At 44.9% G+C, this 21,857-nt stretch overlaps 1 protein-coding gene across 5 annotated transcripts in view; it reads right to left on the reverse strand.

Annotated features, from left to right (window-relative positions):
* Positions 1 to 21,857, reverse strand: part of LOC137528643 (connector enhancer of kinase suppressor of ras 2-like) — a 563,792-nt gene that overhangs the window by 294,648 nt on the left and 247,287 nt on the right. For all 5 annotated transcript variants that reach the window (XM_068250054.1, XM_068250052.1, XM_068250051.1 and 2 more), the window contains exon 5: positions 722 to 763. In XM_068250054.1, the coding sequence (XP_068106155.1) occupies positions 722 to 763 (42 nt within the window). The remainder of the gene's footprint in view (positions 1 to 721; positions 764 to 21,857) is intronic.

Here is a 21,857-nt window from a genome sequence, read left to right on the forward strand (position 1 = left end):
AATAATAAAAACAATGTATTTATTCTTAAAAACCCGAACGCAATCGCCACATAAAGCGATTTTGTGAGCGTTTAGCGCTCTTTCTATATCTTCCATTACAGCAAAATCGCCCCCAAAATGGTATGGTATAGGCACCGCTTTGCAGAGCGCAAAGTGGACGAAACGTACTAATATGAACCTTATTAAAGAGAATCATTGCGTAAGTGTTTTGTGGGCGATTTTGAAAATCGCCTGTGCTTGAAAAAAGGACAAAACGCCCTAGATGTGAATGAGTGTTCAACCAAGGGACTAGGTTGGAGAGCCCCACTCAGAAACCCCTATCAGAACATCAAGATCTTGCCTCCGCGTCCAGCAACCCAAAACAAGTGAGTGAGTAACATTCGTCCAAAAATACAACTGCCCTACTACTCTTAGAGACCTCTCCCATTTTTGGTACCCATTTTTCTCCACCCCTTAATTTGCTCAGATCTCTGACCTGTTCTGGTTGACCAAAACTGCAGATGTTTGTTGACCTTTAAAGATGTTGACAGTCGTCCTCCCTTCAAAATCATGCTCAAATATGCAAAGCCATAAAAAAAGAATTCTTTCTTTGCCTTACAACAATTCACCTTTAGAAAATTAACCGTCTTTGCTTTTGTAAAGTTCTAGAGGTTTTTGGCTCTGCAGGGAATAGAACAGCAATTGCGCTCATTGACAAAAATAATGGAAACCAAACACTCACCACATGCAGGATTTTATTTTCGGTTTCATAGACGGTGCAATCCTGTAGAGAGAAACAAAACATAAGTTATACATATCCATATTTTGTTCTAACCGTTGCTGTTTGCCATTTTAACTAAAAAATGAAGGGATAAGTTTAAAGACAGTTTTTCTTAAATTTTTGTTGTGTGAAGGTGGGATCTTGAGGATGAGTATATCAGTATCTGCTTTCGGGAAAAACGGAGACAAGAAATAAAGGCTTAAAGAGACTCTGTAACAAATTTTTGAGCCTTATTTCTTCTATCCTATAAGTTCCTATTCCTGTTCTAATGTGCTCTGTCTAACTGCAGTCTTTTCTAGTTGCACAGTGGCTGCATTATCTCTGTTATATGATCTAATCTTCTCTCCTCTGTCGGGCTCAGGCAGACAGGCTGGAATGTGCTGCGCTGCTTGTGATTGGATAGAAGCTATACACACCCTCTCCAGGCCCCCTGCACACTCTGTATGACTCACACACTGAGCTACTCTCAGCCTATCACTTGCTATGTCTTTTGTTTGTAAACACTGCCTAAAACTGGCAATTACAAGCCAGGATTGCAGCAAGGAGTGGCAGAAACAGCACAGAGGGGCCCAGGAGAACATAATGAACAGAATGGTATGTTTTTTATTGTAAGAATTTTACAGTACAGATTCTCGTTAAGCAAAGCAAATGACTAAGACACAATAGTTCTCACTTCAAAATTTTGACAACATTTTCTTATAATTTTTAGATTTTTTTTCACCAAGAAAAGTTCTTTGACAGCTTGTAAAATTTTACCTGGAGCTCCTTTGTTCACTATTTCAGAAGATGTTGAAATAATGAAGGCTTCCCTTTCCTTGTGAAGTTAAAGGGCAACTGAATGGAGAAGAATATGGAGGCTGCCATATTTATTTCCTTTTAAACAATACCAGTTGCCTGAATCACACCAGAAACAAGGATGCAGATAATCTTGTCAGATCTGACAATAATGTCAGAAACACCTGATATGCTGCATGCTTGTTCAGGGTCTATGGCTAAAAGTATAAAGGCGGCCATACACTGGTCAATTTGCCATCAGATCGACCAACTGACAGATCCCTATCTGATCGAATCTGATCAGAGAGGGATCGTATGGCTGCCTTTACTGCAAACAGATTGTGAATCGATTTCAGCATGAAACCGATCACAATCTGTGAAGCTGCTGCCCCCGCCCGCATACATTACCTGATCCGGCCGGCGCGAGTCCCCCGGTCTCCGCTGTCTTCTTCTCCGCGCTCGGATCCAGCTTCACTGAACTTCCTGCCGGGGGAAGTTTAAACAGTAGAGGGCGCTCTACTGTTTAAACTTCCTGCCGGGACAGGAAGTGAAGCCAGCCGGAACCCGGAGCCCAGCGGAGAAGAAGCAGCAGTGACAGCGGGGACTCGCGCTGGCGGAGCAGGTAATGTATTGCGGCTAGCGTCGGTCATAGGGCATTCGAACGCCGCTATCGACGCACTCCCGACCCGCCGACGATCGAGAAAAATCTTCCGCACGGTCGGCGGGAACGATTGATTTCGGACGGAAATCGATCGTTCTGTCAGCGTTTGCGCAACGATTTCACAGCAGATTTGATCACAGTCATCGAATCTGCTGTATATCGACGGGAAAATCGGTAGGTGTATGGGCCCCTTAAGAGGCAGAGGATCAGCAGGACAGCCAGGTAACTTGTATTGTTTAAAAAGAAATAAATATGGCAGCCTCCATTTCCCTCTCTCTTCAGGTGTCATTTAACCACTTCAGGATTCTGCGTACGCTTAAGTACGCCCCTGAATCCTGAAGTGGATTCCATGGAAATACGAGCGACCGTTCCATGTCAGTTCACGGAGGGTGTCTCCGTGAACACCCTGCGAGCCTCTGATCGCGGCTCGCAGGGTAAATGTAAACACACGGGGAAGATCTTCCCCGCTGTTTACATGTATACAGCGCTGCTGCGCAGCAGCGCCGTAGAGGAGATCAGTGATCCCCGGCCTCTGATTGGCCGGGGATCGCCGGCATCTGATAGGCTAAAGCCTATCCCATCAGGCGCAGGACGGAAATCCGTCCTGCGCCGCTCACAGGGGGAGGGAGAGGGAGGGAAGGGGAAGGAGGCCAGGAAGCGCTGCGGAGGGGGACTTTGAAGAGCCCCCGCAAGCGCAAGCAGCCGGCGGCGATCAGACTCCCCCAGCAGGACATCCCCCTAGTGGGGAAAAAAGGGGGGGGAAGTCTGATCGCCCTGGCTGCTATCTGATCGGTGCTGCGGGCTGGAAGGCCCACGCAGCACCTATCAGAAAAATACCCCCCTGGCACAGAAGTGGTTAACTGGTTCTGGACCGACGCAGCACGAATCTACGTCCAGCAGGTGGTGCTGCGGCCCTGACTGGATCTAGATTCAACATGCTGCTGAATGATGCATCTCCGCCGTTACTGCCGATCTCGCCGCTCTGAACCTGCCGCAATTGGCTCTCTCTGCCGTCTATAAGACGGCAGAGCTGTGTAAGCAGGTCAGGAGCCGTGTTCATTGGCTTCTGACCGCATGATCACGGAGATCCAATCACACTGGCTCCCATTGATAGACAGCATCAGGAGCCAATGAAAGCAGCTCCTGAGTGCCTGTCAGCACTCTGCCGTCATAGAGACGGCAGAGAGAGGAGCCTGCGGGGATGGGGCAGCATTGTGACTGGCGATAGCGGTGGGTATAAGCGGCGTTTTACTGTGCCAGCAGTCTCTGGTCCTTAAGGGGGAAGAGACTGCTGGTATGGAAGTGGTTAAAGAGAAACTGAAGTGAAAATAATAAAATGAATAAAATTGCTTATATTTTTACACTATTGATAGATTATTCAGTCCCTTTCATTACAGTGGCCCTTTAAGACTCCACCCTCAAGATTGGTTAGTACTCATAGCTCTAGAATCTTGAAGACCTCAATAAATCTCTTCACAGTTGTTTGAGGCTCTTGGTTGACCATTTTCCTAACAACAACATTTTTTTGCCATCTTTTGATGTTTGAGGGCACCCGATGCCTGACTGATTTTTGACATCAGACATGTTCAATTTGAAATTGCACAAACCACTCAGACACCATCAACTTCACCACGGAATCATCTCTAAGGTTAGTTTAAGAGATGGCACCACGGCCATACCGCAATAGAAGCAGCAGTGCCTGATGGTTTGTTTTGAGTTCTTTAACCACTTCACCCCAAGGCGTTTTTTACCGGAGAGCGATTTTCACCTTTCAGTGCTCATCCCTTTCAGTTGCCAATAGCTTAATCACTACTAATCACAATGAAATGATCTATATCTTGTTTTTTTCACCACCAATTGGGCTTTTTAGGGTTGACATTTGTTTTCAGTAATTACTTTATTTTCTATGCATTTTAAAGGTAAATACAAGGAAAAAATGAAAAAATACACTATTTCTCCAATTTCAGCTCCTATGGTTTTAATATAAAAACTGTTACTGTACATAAAACCCTCACATTTTACTTGCCTATTTGTCCTGGTTATCACAAGATTTTAATTATGTCCCTAGTACAAGGTATGGTGACAATATGTTATTTGGAAATAAAGGTGATTTTTTTCCTTGGTGTTTTTTTTTCTCTCACTATTTTCACGTGCACGGGAATGCACATGCATGCGCGGGAGCGTGCACGTGCACGCGCACAGCGGCAGCAGCACTGTCTGACTTATAAAAACATCCGGAGCCATTAAGAGGCTCTAGCAGGACGTCAGCATGTCATTAAGTGGTTAAAAGCACTCGTTTTGTGCTACTACTGCTTGTTTCCAGTTCTTCTTGGAATGATGAAATACAGCTCAGTCTAGGGTAGGTATTGATGTACTTTAACAAAACCCTCAAAGGCACGACTTCTTGCAAAAATATGCAGCATGAAAATCCTCTGAACTATCTGACTTCCCTTCAGAAGTTCTATATATGTATATTTTTAAACTTCTCTTGGAAGCCGATCTCCCCATGTCCTCCCGCTCGCAGCAATGTGACTCTCCGAAAAGAGACACGAGCGAAATAAAATCTGGGCACCTCGTCAACGTCGTTAATTAGCCCATTTCAGAAGGATATTAACCTTCCAACGTATCGCTGTACAGTTATCAATAGAGACATACATTCGTCCTTGAGTGTGTCAGAATAGAATCCATAATTGTTCACCCAGCGCTGGAAGGACTGAAGAATGCTTAGTGAACTGCTCATACCTTATACATATATTTATCAGAAAACGAAGGAAAAAAATCTATACATAATCCTTACAGAAAGTTATGATATTACAAATGCGTGAGCAGGTCTGCAGTCAATTAACAATGCCTACAAGAACTTGTGGGAAACATCATACTTAAAGGAGAACTCAAGTGAGAATGATATGGTGGCTGCCATATTTATCTCATTTTAAACAATACCAGTTGCCCGGCTGTCCTGCTGATCTATTTGGCTACAACAGTGTCTGAATCGCACCAGAAAGAAGCATGCAACTAATCTTGTCAGATCTGACAATAATGTCAGAAACACCTGATCTGCTGCATGCTTGTTCAGGGTCTATGGCTAAAAGTATTAGAGGCAGAGAATCAGAAGGATAGCCAGGCAACTGGTATTGCTTAAAAGTAAATAAATATGGCAGTCTCCACATCTCTCTCACTTAAAGTGAATGGGAACTGCATTTTAAAAAAAATGAAGCAAATACTCACCTAAGGAGAGGGAAGGCTCGGGGTCATATAGAGCCTTCCGTCTCCTCTCTCGGTGCCCTCTATCCTGTGCTGGCTCCCCCCGTTTCAATCCCCCACTGAAAGGGTATTTGGAAGTCTTCAGGAGCCGTGTCCTCCCAAAGACGTGCGGCTCCATAGTGCACAGGCGTGAGCGTGCAAGAGAGCGTGCTTGCGCAGGCGCAGTACAGGGCCGCCCTTCTTCAGGAGCACTTGGGCTCCCTGAAGACTTCTTAAGCCTCCTTCGGCCGGGTAAAGCAGTATTTGACTAATTTAGTGAAATACTGCTACCGGGTGAGCCAGCACTGGAACGAGGGGACCAGGAGATGAGCCGGAAGGCTCTATACGACCCAGAGCCTTCCCTCTCCTTGGGTAAGTATCTGTCTCATTTTTTTTAAATGCGGTTCCCATTCAATTTAAGTTGCCTTTTAGGCCTGGTACACACTTTCAATTTTTATTGGCCAATCACGGACCAATTTTACCACTTATATATAGCATGAGGGTCAACAGATATTGAATACTACGAGCAAATTGGGTAGGTTAGCTTTCACACTACATGGAGGTGGTCAGTGGTTATCATAACTGAAAGTGTGTACCATGGCTTACTTCTGATGGACACCATGCTAAATTATATACTAGTCCTCCTGACTAAATCCTAGAACACACATACAATTTTGGTTGGCCAATAATTGGCCAATCTTACCACTTCCGTGTAGTATGAGATCTTACCTACATAATTTGTTCACAGTATTCAAAATCTATTCGTCCTCATACTACTCAGATGTTGCCATATTTTGTGACATAAAAGGCTCACATTTAACAAGCTTCTCCTAAAGCTGAAAAAAGAAGTGTCTCCTACAGAAAGCATTGAGTGACCTAGACAAGGAGGCCACCATAGACCTCGTTGAAGCTCTGGATTGTTAGAGGTCTTTGCTATATTAATTTATCACCTCTACAACCCTCTCCTGTCATCTCAGAACGTTCCTTCACTGGCGCTAAATGATGGCTCCATCTCAGGAAATACAAAGCAACCCTCTAAAGAGGCCACACGCCATCTCTCCTATCGGACAAACATCACTATTAATCCCACAAATGATACTTTAGCATCTCCATGTAGATTGTCCGACCTTCCTAACCATCTCCTCTCCAGACATCGGGTCGCTGACACTCCGCAGGTAACAGTGACGGATGGCCCCGGGGCCCGACAGCATCTTCCCTAGATGGCTTCCTCGACGTTTAAATGTGAACGTTTAACCTCGTCACCTGTGACTTTTACAGAGGAAAACTACAAAGGAAAAAATTGCTTTTCTGTTTTTTTTTTTTATTGTGTGACGGAAATTACGGGAGAAGGAATCATTATTTTCCCATACGTCAAACGCCGATGTGTCACATTCCAGAGCGGGAGAGCTAAGCGGCGACTGGAGGAGCTTCAGAAACGCCGCAAATGTACCATTAATAGCTCATATTCTAAAAAGGGCTTTTTAAAGGACAAGTGAGGTGACATCATGAGTTGACCACAAACAATGAATTAGCGCCTGACGACATGTGAAATTAAAATAAAATGCAATTGTCGCACCCTGTCATCTTTGTGGAGTCCTCAGTCACTGTATTGTATGCACTCTCCATGCAATAGCAGGGAAATCTACTTTACTGGGTTTTAAAGAGACACTGAAGCGAAAAAAAAAATGATGATATTATGATTTATATGTGTAGCACAGCTAAGAAATAAAACATTAAGATCAGATACATCAGTGTAAAGCTGGCCATACACTGGCCCGATTTTCCGCCGTTTCGACAGCAGATTCGATCACTGGGATCGAATCTGCTGCCAATCGTTCGCGCTACACGCCGAATTTCGATCCATTCCGTCCGATCCCGTCGATCACGGCGTGTGGAAAATAACCGTCGATCGCCTGCGGGTAAAGAGCGCATCGCTAGCGGCGTTCGAGTGCCCGACGACCGATGCAATAGAGCGGCAATACATTACCTGCTCCGCCGGCGCGACTCCCGGGTCTCCGCTCTTCTTCTCCGCTCTGGTCTGGTCTCCGGCATGCTTCCCTTCTTCCTGTCCCGGCAGGAAGTTTAAACAGTAGAGGGCGCTCTACTGTTTAAACTTCCCCCAGACAGGAAGAAGGGAAGCATGACGGAGACCAGACCAGACCAGAGCGGAGAAGAAGAGCGGAGACCCGGGAGTCGCGCCGGCGGAGCAGGTAATGTATGCGGGCGGGGGAAGCGGCGGCAGCAACACCACCACCACAGATTGTGAATGGTTTCAGGCTGAAATCGGTTCACAATCTGTTTGCAGTAAAGGTAGCCATACGATCCCTCTCTGATCAGATTCGATCAGATAGGGATCTGTCTGTTGGTCGAATCTGATGGCAAATCGACCAGTGTATGGCCACCTTAATTGTTTCCAGTACAGGAAGAGTTGAGAAACTCCAGTTGTTATCTCTATGCAAACAAGCCATTAAGCTCTCCGACTAAGTTAGTCGTGGAGAGGGCTGTTATCTGACTTTTATTATCTCAACTGTTCCTGGACTATTTACTTTTCCTCTGCTAGAGGAGAGGTCATTACTTCACAGACTGCTCTGAAAGAATCATTTTGAATGCTGAGTGTTGTGTAATGTGCACATATTAGAGAATGATGCAATGTTAGAAAAAACACTATATACCTGAAAATAAAAGTATGAGAATATTTTCTTTGCTGCTAATCTTCTAGTAATTATTCATAGTACACAACCAATTCACTATATCATATATTTTTTTCGCTTCAGTGTCTCTTTAAATTTCTAGAGTACTATTATAGTATTATTTATATATTCACTAGCCGATGGCCTGGCGTTGCCCGGGAATGTATTTGGCTGGTGTTTGCTCCGCCCACTTTGCCTAACCCTAAAACACAAACACTCAATGACCTAGTTTGTGAGCTTTGCGGTCTTTGGAATCAATAATTTGCATTGAAATTAAACAAATCTGATTGGCTGTGGCTCCACCCCCTTTTCTGAATTTGAACCCCAGTCACCCAATGACCAACTGTTACAGGTTTGAGGCTTGTGCCATTAACAGTGCAAGAATGGTAGCAATTAAATAGTCCCCTTGAAAATCAATAAGTGAACTTTCATTGGCTTTTGTAGGCTCCACCCACATTTTTGAATAGTAATCCCAGTCACGCAGTAACCAACTGTGCAAAGTTTGAGAACGCTGCCATTAACAGTGTAAGAATGGCTGCAGTTTACATTTTCCCAGTGAAATTTGTTTTTATCTCCACCTACTTTTTGGATATGGGAATAAAAAGTATCCTATATGTTATTCCAGGTAATGTACTGTGTGTGTGCCAAACAGGGGCGTAGCAATAGGGGTTGCAGAGGTTGCGACCGCATTGGGGCCCGAAGGGCCCACCCTCAACTGCAGTATTAGCTCTCTATTGGTCCTGTGCTCATAATAATCACTCCTATAGATGCTTTAAATAGCAGTGGTCATTAATAAACTGCCTCTTATCCCCTTCTTGCACCTCTGACACTGTATTTGCCATTGGCAGGTTTTGGTGCACCGTATCAATTGATATGTATAGAGTGCTTGGGGAGGGGGGGGGGGGGGCATGTAAAACTTGCATCGGGGCCCACAGCTCCTTAGCTACGCCACTGGTGCCAAATTTCATTCAAATCTGTTCAGCCATTGTTGCGTGATTCAGTAACAAATATCCAAACTTTCACATTTATAACATTAGTGAGATTTGTTGACAATTTTGAGAGCCTCCTGTTAAAAATGTATTTACTCCCCTGGGGAGCGAAGCAGGTAGTTTTGGCGCACTGCTAGGCACCCCCTGTAGCAGTAATGTTATACTGCGCGGGGCGTTTAAGGGTAATTTGGGATTCTGGCAATCGCTGGACCCTGATTTACCTCTCCCTATGAGTTGCAATGAATTGGAGGGGGAAAGTATTTTACGCCACCAGGGATTTGAGAGGCAGCAGAATGAGCAATCATTCGGATCACTCTGCTCCAAGCTCACCGCTGGCGTATATATTTATGTACGCCTGGTGAGACCAAAATATTTTTACCTGCAGCAAGGCCCTTGATACCCACTGACACCACAGTGGCAAAAATCCCAACATGATCAATGCCCATCTGAAATTCACCGTCAGTAACACACACAGGGGCCACCATGGCCAACCCGACATGTCTAAATTGTGGATCAAAAAGGAGCCACGTTACTTCCAGTGAAAATAATGTAATTAAATGAAAGTGCTCCATTTTTACCATAATTATGTATAAATGATTTAGTCAGTGTTGCTCATTGTAAAATCTTTCCTCTCCCTGATTTACATTCTGACATTTATTACATGGTGACATTGTTACTGCTGGCAGGTGATGTCAGTGGAAGGAGATGCTGCTTGCTTTTTTGGCAGTTGGAAACAGCTGTTATTTCCCACAATGCAATGAGGTTCACAGACAGGAAACTGTCAGGACCCTGGTGCTGACATCACACTGTGGGAGGGATTTCACCACAATATCAGATGTGGGAATGGGGATACAGTATATGAGGCTGTACCATCTGATGTGAGAATGGGGATATATGGGGCTGTACCATCTGCTGTGAGAATGGGGGATATATAGGGCTGTACCATCTGCTAAAAGAATGGGGATTTATGGGGATGTACCATCTGATGTGAGAATGGGGATATGTGGAGATGTACCATATGCTGTGAGAATGGGATTATATGGGGGTTGTACCATCTGATGTGAGAATGGGAATATATATGGGCTGTACTATCTGCTGTGAGACTGCGATATATGGGGATGTACTATCTGCTGTGAGAATGGGAACATATGGGGATTGTACCATCTGATGTGAGACTAGGGATATACCATCTGATGTGAGAATGGGAATATATATGGGCTGTACCATTTGATGCGAGATTGGGTATATATTGGGGCTGTACCATCTGCTGTGAGAATGGGGATATTCAGGGATGTACCATCCACTGTGAGAATAAGGATATATGGGGGCTGTACCATCTGCTGTGAGAATAGGGATATTTTGTGGCTGTATCATCTACTGTGAGACTGGAATATATGGGGATGTACCATTTGATGCGAGATTGGGTATATATGGGGGCTGTACCATCTGCTGTGAGAATAGGGATATATAGGGATGTACCATCTGCTGTGAGAGTGGGGATATATGTGGGCTGTACCATCTGCTGTGAGAATAGGGATATTCAGGTACCAATGGTGGAATTATTACCTCAGATTTATACTCACAAAGGTCAATTTATTTTTAGTTTGGGATCAAGTAATACAAAACAAAATACCGTACATAAAATATCATTAACCCCCACCCTTTAAGTGTTAAACAGTGTCCTTAACACTAACATTAAAACAAAATGAACCCTAACCCCGAAACAGAATAATATAATTAATATAATTAGCGGTAATCGTAGAGCTAATGAGTATAATTAAAACCTATTATTTTCATCAATTATGAAAGCTGAAATTGTCGGGCTTGGTACATGAAAGGCGATGATTTCGGCCCTTTGGAAAGAACCATCAGGTTTGTAAACATGAATAAAATAATAGCACGTAATACGGCGAGGTAAGATAAAACTCTGAAGAGCGTAATCATAAATTCCGTGTTTTGTTTCTGCATTAAGCCGCTCTCGGAGTGAAGACAGAGCGGGAGGGGGGGGAGGGGAGGTGACGGCATTAATTAACCCGGCCGCCGATGAAGCGGAAAGTGGGATGAGTTTAATATTGTCACTTAGACTCGGATCTCTCCAGAACGGCGATAAATCCTGAAAAGAAATATAAAAAGCCGTCTCTGTCCTCAGGAACGGAGGTTACTTCATTACAGGAGGAGGCCGTTATTACCGTCAGATGCTAATTAACGTGGAGTTTTATGGAGGGTATCAGGAGTCTCCCTCGTAGGGGGATGGTTAGGACGTCTCTCTCAGGTTCTTCTAAGGTTCTGAGAAATGAGTGCACGGCTGAGTCTCGCCCGCGGGACCCCCAACGACATCTGGAGGAGGAATCAGCTGGGAGGGTAATGATATATGGGGCTAATGGAGAGATTCTCGGTAGTGACACCACAAGCCGGTCCAGGGTCACAGGCTAAAGATGCCCATACACTGGGCAGATGGTCAGCAGATGTGACCATCAGACAGAGCCCTCTCTGATCAAGTCTTTCTACTAGTACCCTTCCTCCTCCACCAGGGATGCCTGTACCCCATGACACTAGCACATGGACTAGCGACAAATACATGTGGTGGAGTCACACAGTACAGTCACCCCTGGCGGCTTGGAGAAAGATGCAGGACACAAACGTAAATTCACCAGTGGGAGCCTGCAACACTCACCACTAGCCCGGGGGGATACAGATATTAGATGAGGGGATGCTGGCCGGGGGTATGTTGGGTCGGTTGTTTGGAAGTTGAACACTGCTACCATCGGAAACCTGGCCAAGCCCTTTCGAACGAGGTCTTTCCAGAAATCGATCTGAATTGATTACTCAGATCGATTTCTGAAGAAAAGACAATGAGGCGGCCATGTTGCGACATTGATCTATGCCAGAATCGATCATTATGATTGAACTGGTCGGTACCGATGTCACAAATAGAGTAATGTATGGGCACCTTTACTTGTGCTACCCTGAGGAGTAGAGACGGTCAATAGGATGCAAGTGATTCAAACAGGCAAGCACATTTACTACAAATTGCATGCAGCTTGGAATTAGGCCAATCGATTGCTAGTCACATAGTTTTTCTATTTATCCTGATCCCATGCTGCATAACATCGACTTACATCTCTAAAATGGGATCCAGACACAATTTTATTTCTCTACATTTCATTAAAATGGAGAAATGAAACCACTATCCAGCTTGTATTGCTGTTTTTGCCCCTCCCTCACTTCCTGTGTCGGTGACACCCATAATTCTGCTGTGACCTCAGCTTCCTGTTTCCTATCTTGGTAATATAATATGTTTGAGGTTTTTTTCTGTTCTTTGTAGTGCTGGACTCCTAAGGTGGCCAGATATCCCCAGGGCTGGCGCTACCATAGAGGCAAAGGAGGCAGCTGCCCCAGGGCCCCAGAGCTTGTAGGGGCCCCCAGTGGCTACAAGAGGAAAAAAAAAATTCAAATCGGCCTTATAGTTTCTGAGAAAATCGATTTTAAAGTTTCAAAGAAATAAAATATACACATTTAAAAACCTGCTGACTTTAATGGTTAATAGCAAATTCACCTTAAAAGATTGAAACCCTAAATTTACAGGATATGTTAAGGAGATCATTAGGAATAAGAGGAAAAAACAATTTTTCAAAAAGACCTTATAGTTTTTGAGAAAATCGATTTTAAAGTTTCGAAGGAAAAAAGTATACCTTTAAATGCGGTAAATATCACTTTTAGTAGCAAACCTAACGGTAGTGTAATTTTACATGCATCAAATGAAAGCGCAATAAATTTCCTGACGGGGTTTCCAGGGGGTCCATACGCAGCCGCAGCGCTTTGGCCAGGGATCGCTATACAGCCACAATAAGGCTGTATGAAGATCCCTGGCATCTTTTCCTATTTTCCCAATTTTTTTTTATGTTTAGAGTGTGGGAATTTTAAAAAAAAAATTATGTGGGCTCCCCCCTCCTGAAACTTTTTAACCCCTTGTCCCCCATGCAGGCTGGGATAGCCAGAATGTGGAGCTTCGACCGATTGGGACTTCACACCCTGACTATACCAGCTGCAAAAAAGGTCCCCTAATGCCGATTTTTGTTCCGGGGTATATGTTGGGGGGCCCCCCAGGTTTATTTTGCCCTGGGGCCACATTGTTGCTTAAACCGGCCCTGGATATCCCCCGACTAAAGCAAAGAGGTGAGACTTCAGCACTGCACACGGGAGCAGACACTCTTATACACTTTGGGGCACGGGGGGTGACGTCTGTTGACGCGATATAAAGCACTGTTACCGCCACAGACACGATCAAGTCCTTCTGAGATTTTGTCAGCATTCCCGATCAAACCCTTTCGAACTACTTCTGTCTGAAATTGATCAAAAGTTCGATCAGGCAGACATGTTTCAACACAGATTTGATGAAATTATCAAAGTGAAAGGTCAACCGGGCTGCAATATCGCCTAATGTATGGACCCCTTTACTGTTGTGACAATTTTAGGTGAAAAGGAACCCAGCAAAGACAGGGACCATGAGATCCTTCCTGGGTAGGTATTGCCTTTTGCCCCCATCAGCGGAGATTTGTGGGGGTTGCCCAGCGTTTTGCTTTTAATGGGTCCATTGAAAAAAGGCAGTGCTATACTGGCTATAGGAACACTGTCCATGGTGCTGGAATCAGCCTCTGGGCTCTGTGATCAGCCTCTGAGCTGTTCATGGTGCTGAGCTTAGTCTCTGAGCTATACAAGGTGCTGGGATCAGCCTCTGAGCTGTCCATGGTGCTGGGATCAGCCTCTGAGCTGTCCATGGTGCTGGGATCAGCCTCTGAGCTGTCCATGGTGCTGGGATCAGCCTCTGAGCTGTCCATGGTGCTGGAATCAGCCTCTGAGCTGACAATGATGCTGGAATCAGCCTCTGCGCTGTCCATGGTGCTGGGATCAGCCTCTGAGCTGACAATGGTGCTGGAATCAGCCTCTGCGCTGTCCATGGTGCTGGAATCAGCCTCTGAGCTATCCATGGTGCTGGGATCAGTTTCTGTGCTATATAAGGTACTGTGATCAGTCTATGAGCTGTACATGGTTCTGTGATCAGTGATCAGTCTCTGAGCTGTTCATGGTTCTGAGCTCAGCCTCTGAGCTGTCCATGGTGCTGAGCTCAACCTCTGAGCTGCAGATCGGCCTTTGATTTATACAAGGTGCTGTGATCAGTATCTGAGCTGTCCATGGTGCTGGGACCAGTCTCTGAGCTATCCATGGAGCTGAGCTTAGTCTCTGGGCTGTCCATGGTGCTGGGACCAGTCTCTGAGCTATGCATGGAGCTGAGCTTAGTCTCTGGGCTGTCCATGGTGCTGGGACCAGTTTCTGAGCTGTCCATGGTTCTGAGCTCAGCCTCTTAGCTGTCCATGGTTCTGAGCTCAGCCCCTGAGCTGTCTGTGGAGCTGGAATCGGTATTTGAGGTGTAGATGGTGCTGGGATCAGTCTCTGTGCTATATATGGTGCTGAGATCAGTCTCTGAGCTGTCCATGGTGCTGGGATCAGTCTCTGTGCTATACATGGTACTGTGATCAGTCTCTGAGATGTCCATGGTGCTGTGATCAGTCTCTGAGCTGTCCATGGTGCTGAGCTTAGTCTCTTAGCTGTCCATGGTGCTGAGCTTAGTCTCTTAGCTGTCCATGGTGCTGAGCTTAGTCTCTTAGCTGTCCATGGTGCTGGGACCAGTCTCTGAGCTGTCCATGGTGCTGGAATCAGTCTCTGTGCTATACAAGGTGCTGTGATCAGCCTCTGAGCTGTCCATGGTGCTGGGATCAGCCTCTGAGCTGTCCATGGTGCTGGGATCAGCCTCTGAGCTGTCCATGGTGCTGGGATCAGCCTCTGAGCTGTACATGGTGCTGGGATCAGCCTCTAAACTGCCCATAGTGCTGGGATGTGCCTCTGAGCTGTCTATTGCACAGGGACCACTCTCTGAGCTGTCCAGAATATCAGATCTATCTGCTCATACAGGTGTTATACTTAATACTGAGTGCCATTTTTCTGGTGAGGACAGACAAAAAAAAAACTACACAGAGGAATTACTACCCTTCCTGTACCACCATTAGCTATAGCAATAATCAGGACTTAACCTTGGTAATGGGCATACAGTGAAATGATGTGTGCAATCCCCCCCCCCCCCACCCACACACAAACACACACCATCCCCCAACTATGGGATTACACACAAGAAGTCTGGCACTTCATAGCCTCTAAGCAATGCACATACGAAACCCTCATACATTTGACATGAAAGTATTGGCCATATGGATCTGCCTCAATTATTCATTAAGCACCATCCAAATAGCAAGAAATTGGGCATCTTCTGTTGTGGTTGCTGCAGGCTGTTTTCTGATAAACAGGGCGCACCATGAGATTCCCAGCATCGTTTATATTTAATCGACTTACTGCCCCCTCCCTGTAACAACATGGCTTATGTCGCCCCTTCTGCTGTCTCCACACTGAGTCCTTGCTGAGCAGAGATTTCCTGCTTGCTGAATGTAACATCACAAGTTAAATTGTTTAATGCGTATGAAAATATGGATATTGCTGCAACTTTGCTCATCTATTAACTGTTATCTACCATCTATTTCCTTGCAGAAGTGACAGGAAGAATAGCAGCACGGTGGCGTAGTGGTTAGGGCTCTTGCCTTGCAGCGCTGGGTCCCCGGTTCGAATAACAGCCAGGGCGCTATCTGCATGGAATTTGTATGTTCTCCTTGTGTCTGTGTGGGTTTCCTCCGGGCACTCCAGTTTCCTCACACTCCCCAAAAACATACAGATAAGTTAATTGGCTTCCCCCTGAATTGACCCTAGACTACAATACATACACTGCATGATACATACATAGAGATATGACTATGGCAGGGATTAGATTGTGAGTTCCTCTGAGGGACAGTTAAATGACAAGACAATATATACTCTGTACAGCGCTGCGGAAGATGTCAGCACTATAGAAATATTAAATAATGATAATAATCCTATATAGTAAAACCTAACTGTCCCTGCGTCACCCTCCTGTCCCTGTGTCATCCTTCTGTGCATGTTTTCTGGCTACTGCGCATGTGTAGCTGACAGGAGGAGGACAAGGCAAGGGGGCGGGCGGCTGTTGGTCTGCGAGGTGGGGAGCGCAGCCATGCGCACGCTCGTCCACACGCGTGGCTTATGCGGAAAGAGCCTAGCACCCGTTTTTCAACAGGGCTTACGCCTAGTAATGATAATAATAGCAAAAGACATGGCCACACATCCTGGGCTGTGATGACTCCACTGACTCGACTCCCTCCACTTTCAGCTGACAGCCATCAGAACTACTAACTGACTAACTGACAAGAGTGATCAGGATTGCACTGTCCTGCTGAAATCACACCATTATTAACTTCCCAGCACAAATGGAAGATAATCAATTGTAAGTAATATGCACATTAGCATATTATAGCAACACAGCAATGGAAGAAGCAACTAGAACAACAGAGCAGAGTGGCAGAACAGCACAAAACACTGACCATAGACATTAACATAGGAGGCCCTGCCCAGTATCGGTATAGTGTTCCTAATAAAGGGGGGCCCTGCCCAGTATTAGTATAGTGCTCCTAACAAAGGGGGGCCCTGCCCAGTATTAGTATAGTGTTCCTAATAAAGGGAGACTCTGCCCAGTATTAGTATAGTGTTCCTAATAAAGGGAAGCCCTACCCAGTATTAGTATAGTGTGCCTAATAAAGGGAGGCCCTGCCCAGTATTAGTATAGTGCTCCTATTAAAGAGAAATACTACCCAGTATTAGTATAGTGCTCCTATTAAAGAGAGATACTACCCAGTATTAGTATAGTGTTCCTAATAAAGGGAGGTCCTACTCAGTATTAGTATAGTGTTCCTAATAAAGGGGGCCCTACTCAGTATTGGTATAGTGTTCCTAATAAAGGGAGGCTCTACCCAGTATTAGTATAGTGTTCCTAATAAAGGGAGGTCCTACCAGTATTAGTATAGTGTTCCTAATAAAGGGAGGCTCTACCCAGTATTAGTATAGTGTTCCTAATAAAGGGAGGCCCTACCCAGTATTAGTATAGTGTTCCTAATAAAGGGAGGCTCTACCCAGTATTAGTATAGTGTTCCTAATAAAGGGAGGTCCTACCAGTATTAGTATAGTGTTCCTAATAAGGGAGGCCCTACCCAGTATTAGTATAGTGTTCCTAATAAAGGGAGGCCCTACCCAATATTAGTATAGTGTTCCTAACAAAGGGGGGCCCTGCCCAGTATTAGTATAGTGCTCCTATTAAAGAGAAATACTACCCAGTATTAGTATAGTGCTCCTATTAAAGAGAGATACTACCCAGTATTAGTATAGTGTTCCTAATAAAGGGAGGTCCTACTCAGTATTAGTATAGTGTTCCTAATAAAGGGAGGCTCTACCCAGTATTAGTATAGTGTTCCTAATAAAGGGAGGCCCTACTCAGTATTAGTATAGTGTTCCTAATAAAGGGAGGCTCTACCCAGTATTAGTATAGTGTTCCTAATAAAGGGAGGTCCTACCAGTATTAGTATAGTGTTCCTAATAAGGGAGGCCCTACCCAGTATTAGTATAGTGTTCCTAATAAAGGGAGGCCCTACCCAATATTAGTATAGTGTTCCTAACAAAGGGGGGCCCTGCCCAGTATTAGTATAGTGCTCCTATTAAAGAGAGATACTACCCAGTATTAGTATAGTGCTCCTATTAAAGAGAGATACTACCCAGTATTAGTATAGTGTTCCTAATAAAGGGAGGTCCTGCCCAGTATTAGTATAGTGTTCCTAATAAAGGGAGGTCCTACCCAGTATTAGTATAGTGTTCCTAATAAAGGGGGCCCTACCCAGTATTAGTATAGTGTTCCTAATAAAGGGGGGCCCTACTCAGTATTAGTATAGTGTTCCTAATAAAGGGAGGCTCTACCCAGTATTAGTATAGTGTTCCTAATAAAGGGAGGTCCTACCCAGTATCAGTATAGTGTTCCTAATAAAGGGAGGCCCTGCCCAGTATTAGTATAATGATCCTAATAAAAAGAGGCCCTACCCAGTATTAGTATAGTATTCCTAATAAAGGGCGGCTCTACCCAGTATTAGTATAGTGTTCATAATAAAGGGAGACTCTACCCAATATTAGTATAGTGTTCCTAATAAAGGGGGCCCCTACCCAGTATTAGTATAATGATCCTAATAAAAAGATGCCCTACCCAGTATTAGTATAGTATTCCTAATAAAGGGCGGCTCTACCCAGTATTAGTATAGTGGTTATAATAAAGGGAGACTCTACCCAGTATTAGTATAGTGTTCCTAATAAGGGGGGACCCTACCCAGTATTAGTATAGTGTCCCTAATAAAGGGAGGCTCTACCCAGTATTAGTATAGTGTTCCTAATAAGGGGGGACCCTACCCAGTATTAGTATAGTGTTCCTAATAAAGGGAGGCCCTACCCAGTATTAGTGTAGTGTTCCTAATAAAGGGAGGCCCTACCCAGTATTAGTGTAGTGTTCCTAATAAAGGGAGGCCCTACCCAGTATTAGTATAGTTTTATAGCGTATGTGATAACACGGTAGAGGTCAGCATTATCAGCGGCCAGCGTTAGCAGTCCATGGTGTGATCTGGTTGGATCCTCGGAGTCGCACTTTAATAGCCAATGTTGAGCGGCTCGGCCGTCGGTTGTTCTGATTAGCATACCGCGCATTTCATGCCGTGGTGGAGCCGTCACTCACAGCTGGTGTCCCCGGAACACATCAGAGACTTTCACATTTCCCTGTTAAGATATTCAGACCTGACTCTCCAATTTCCGTCAGGACGGCGAGGGAATCGGCGTTAATCTCGGAGGATGATGCTGCGCTGAGCCCTTCAATCACTCGCCTGTCTGTGCGGGATTTTATGATCCGCCGCCGCTGAAAGTAACAATTTATTACTAAGTTGCAGCCTCCAAAAAGTTCAGCAGAAATGTGAATTGATATAATGGGGAGTATAATGGTGGAGATGTGAGGGAGGCTTGCTGGGAGCGAAATCTCGTGTGCGGCTCACAAAGACTGGAAATCAGGCGGCTAAACGGTATCTGATCCGAGGAGAGAACAAGTACGGAATTCAGGCAGCTTCATCATTATATTATTCACTGAAAGTGTCCAGTGTTCTGGTAATGCCCACCGATTTCTCGTGTCACCTCCACAATCTTTTCTACACATTCCTGACCTTCTGAAGGCGGAGTTCACCTTAAAACTCAAAGAGGAAGTGTAACCCAGGATCGTAATTCATCCCAATCGGTAGCCGATACCCTCTTTCCCATAAGAAATCTTTAAGTTTCTCAAATAGATCATCAGTGGGGTCTGTATGGCTGATATTGTGGTGAGACCCCTCCCACTGTGTGATGTCTGGACCTAGGTGTTAACAATTTGCTGTCTGTGTGCCTTGCTGCATTGTGGGAAATAATGGCTGTTCCAACTGCCAAGCATCCAGTATCTCCCTTTGTGCATACAGTATGTTTATCTATTAAAAAAAAAAACGTTTTAGCCTATCGCATTGTTAGGGGGTGTGGTTATAGATAATGGCAGTTGATGCTGTCTGTTTTTTTTCATGTCTGCCAGAAGTAAAGATGATGACCTGCCGGCTGATTGTGGATATAAACCATATGAACTAATTACATGGTGAATATCAATCATTTCTCAGGATAAATACAGAGCGGCCCAAAGGATAAAATTACCATACATTAAAATCATAATATTTGGAAGATTTACCTCCCCAATGATGACAGATTGCAATTGTTCAAAAAACAAACAATTTATTCTTACTCCAAAAACACAGTTTGCAACGCGTTTCCCGGGTCTACAGCCCGCTTCCTCAGGCAACATGAAAATCGGAGCAACTGTAATAAAACGTACAAACTCCATATAACAACTATACATGTTCATACAGGTCATATTTCAATAATTAAATGACACTTGATAGAATTCAAAAATCAGGCTTTGCCCTTTAAATTTCTCTATACATATCTCACACTCCGCTATCGATTATGATAGTTATAGCCTAAACTAGACTATAACGCCAGAATATGCTAACTATCACCTGTATTCCATCCAATCATCAACACACTACATTAAGCTTTACAATCACCACTAATATTCAGGTTGTCCCGATTTTCACACATTGATACCTCTTAAACAATAACTGTTCAAACAATAATAACTGCTCAAATAACTAGATGTTGCATGTCCATAGTAGTACTTTATACTAGCTTTCAAGATATCCATATGCACACCAGTCTATATCATAAAACACTCTAGAATCAGGTGTTCCATATTATCCCAATTGCTCCCTTCAACCACCACGAATGCGAGCTCGCCCCACGCCGGGGCGGCTGCTCCGGTAACAGTGACGTGCCCGGCGGAAGTGACACGCCCACCCAGCCCGTAAGAACATACAATGCTTAGCAGTGATCTTCTATGTGGTCTTGTCCATCAGTAGAAAAGGGAGGAGCTCCACCTCTATCCATGACCAACTGGGACTTCAATGGAATGTTTGCTGTTCAGCATTGATGAACTCTTATGGTGGGTCCTTGTGGAAAAGAAACATATTCCAAGTTCTTGATCCTCATCTGTGAGATAAACTTCAGCCCAAATGACTCTGTTGGCCCACCTGTGGTACCCGGTAACAGATGCAGTATAAATACTCAGTACATCTAATACATGTCAAACTCTGGCCCTCCAGCCTGTTGACCAAATCTGGCCCTCAGAGCCATCAGACTTGGCCCACAAGTGGTTTCCCCACTTTGCGTTATGTTTGGCCCACTCTAGATCACCAGGGAAGCTATTTGGGGGAGGGTGGGGAAAGCACTAGATACAAGGGAACTGTATAGGGGAGGAGGGCCCCTAAACTCCAGGGAATTGTATAAGGGAGGGTGAAGGCATTAGACACTAGGGGACTGTATAGGAGGAGGAGGGCCACTAGATACCAGGGAACTGTATAAGGGGGGGGGGGGCTCGGGACACCAGGGAACTGCATAGGGGAGGGTAGCATTAGACAACAAGGAACTTTATAAAGGAGGGAGGTGGCCACTAGACAATAAGGTTGGCCCACAACTTGCTCCCAGTGTTCAATGTTGGCCTACTTTGACACCTCTGACACAGATACAGTCCTAGGCTGAGGAACTGACAGGCTCTTATTGTATCGTTGTGAGCATTCACAAAAGCATCAGCCTTGATTTTGCATATGCCTTGCTGTCCACCTTGTAGGACCTGATTACCTTCACATCCTCTGCCAAGTCCCTCAAGCATCTTATTCTTCAGAGCAAGTCCATTTCGATCCACAGTACAGGGTAAGGCACCACCTAAGTGCTGTCCCCACAGGGGTTTAAAGAGGCACCTGCAGTTCAGACCACAATAGATCTGACTACAACAGTTAGGGTTGAGCACCATATCTTCACCCCTGGACTAGACCTGTAAAGTCTTCTATGAGTTGAGTAACTCAGCTGAAATGGCAAACTTTTAGGGCTTGAGGATTGTGCAATTATTTCTATCCGTGTTGGTTTGTTTTCACCAAGCATCAGAACAGGCAGACAGACCCTCTCTAAACATCATGAGCATCTCAGCAGGGTTCTGGAACTTCTATACTATGGTGTCTATAAGCTGTAGAGAACTGCCTACCAGTTCCACCGACATCTCATGCTTTGCAGCCTGTGTTCCTCCATGTACTATTTCTGTCAACCAAGACCTTATGCTCAGCCAAAAGCTGGCCTTGACCCTT

This window comes from Hyperolius riggenbachi, chromosome 8, assembly GCF_040937935.1.
Source record: "Hyperolius riggenbachi isolate aHypRig1 chromosome 8, aHypRig1.pri, whole genome shotgun sequence".
Lineage (NCBI taxonomy): Eukaryota > Metazoa > Chordata > Amphibia > Anura > Hyperoliidae > Hyperolius > Hyperolius riggenbachi.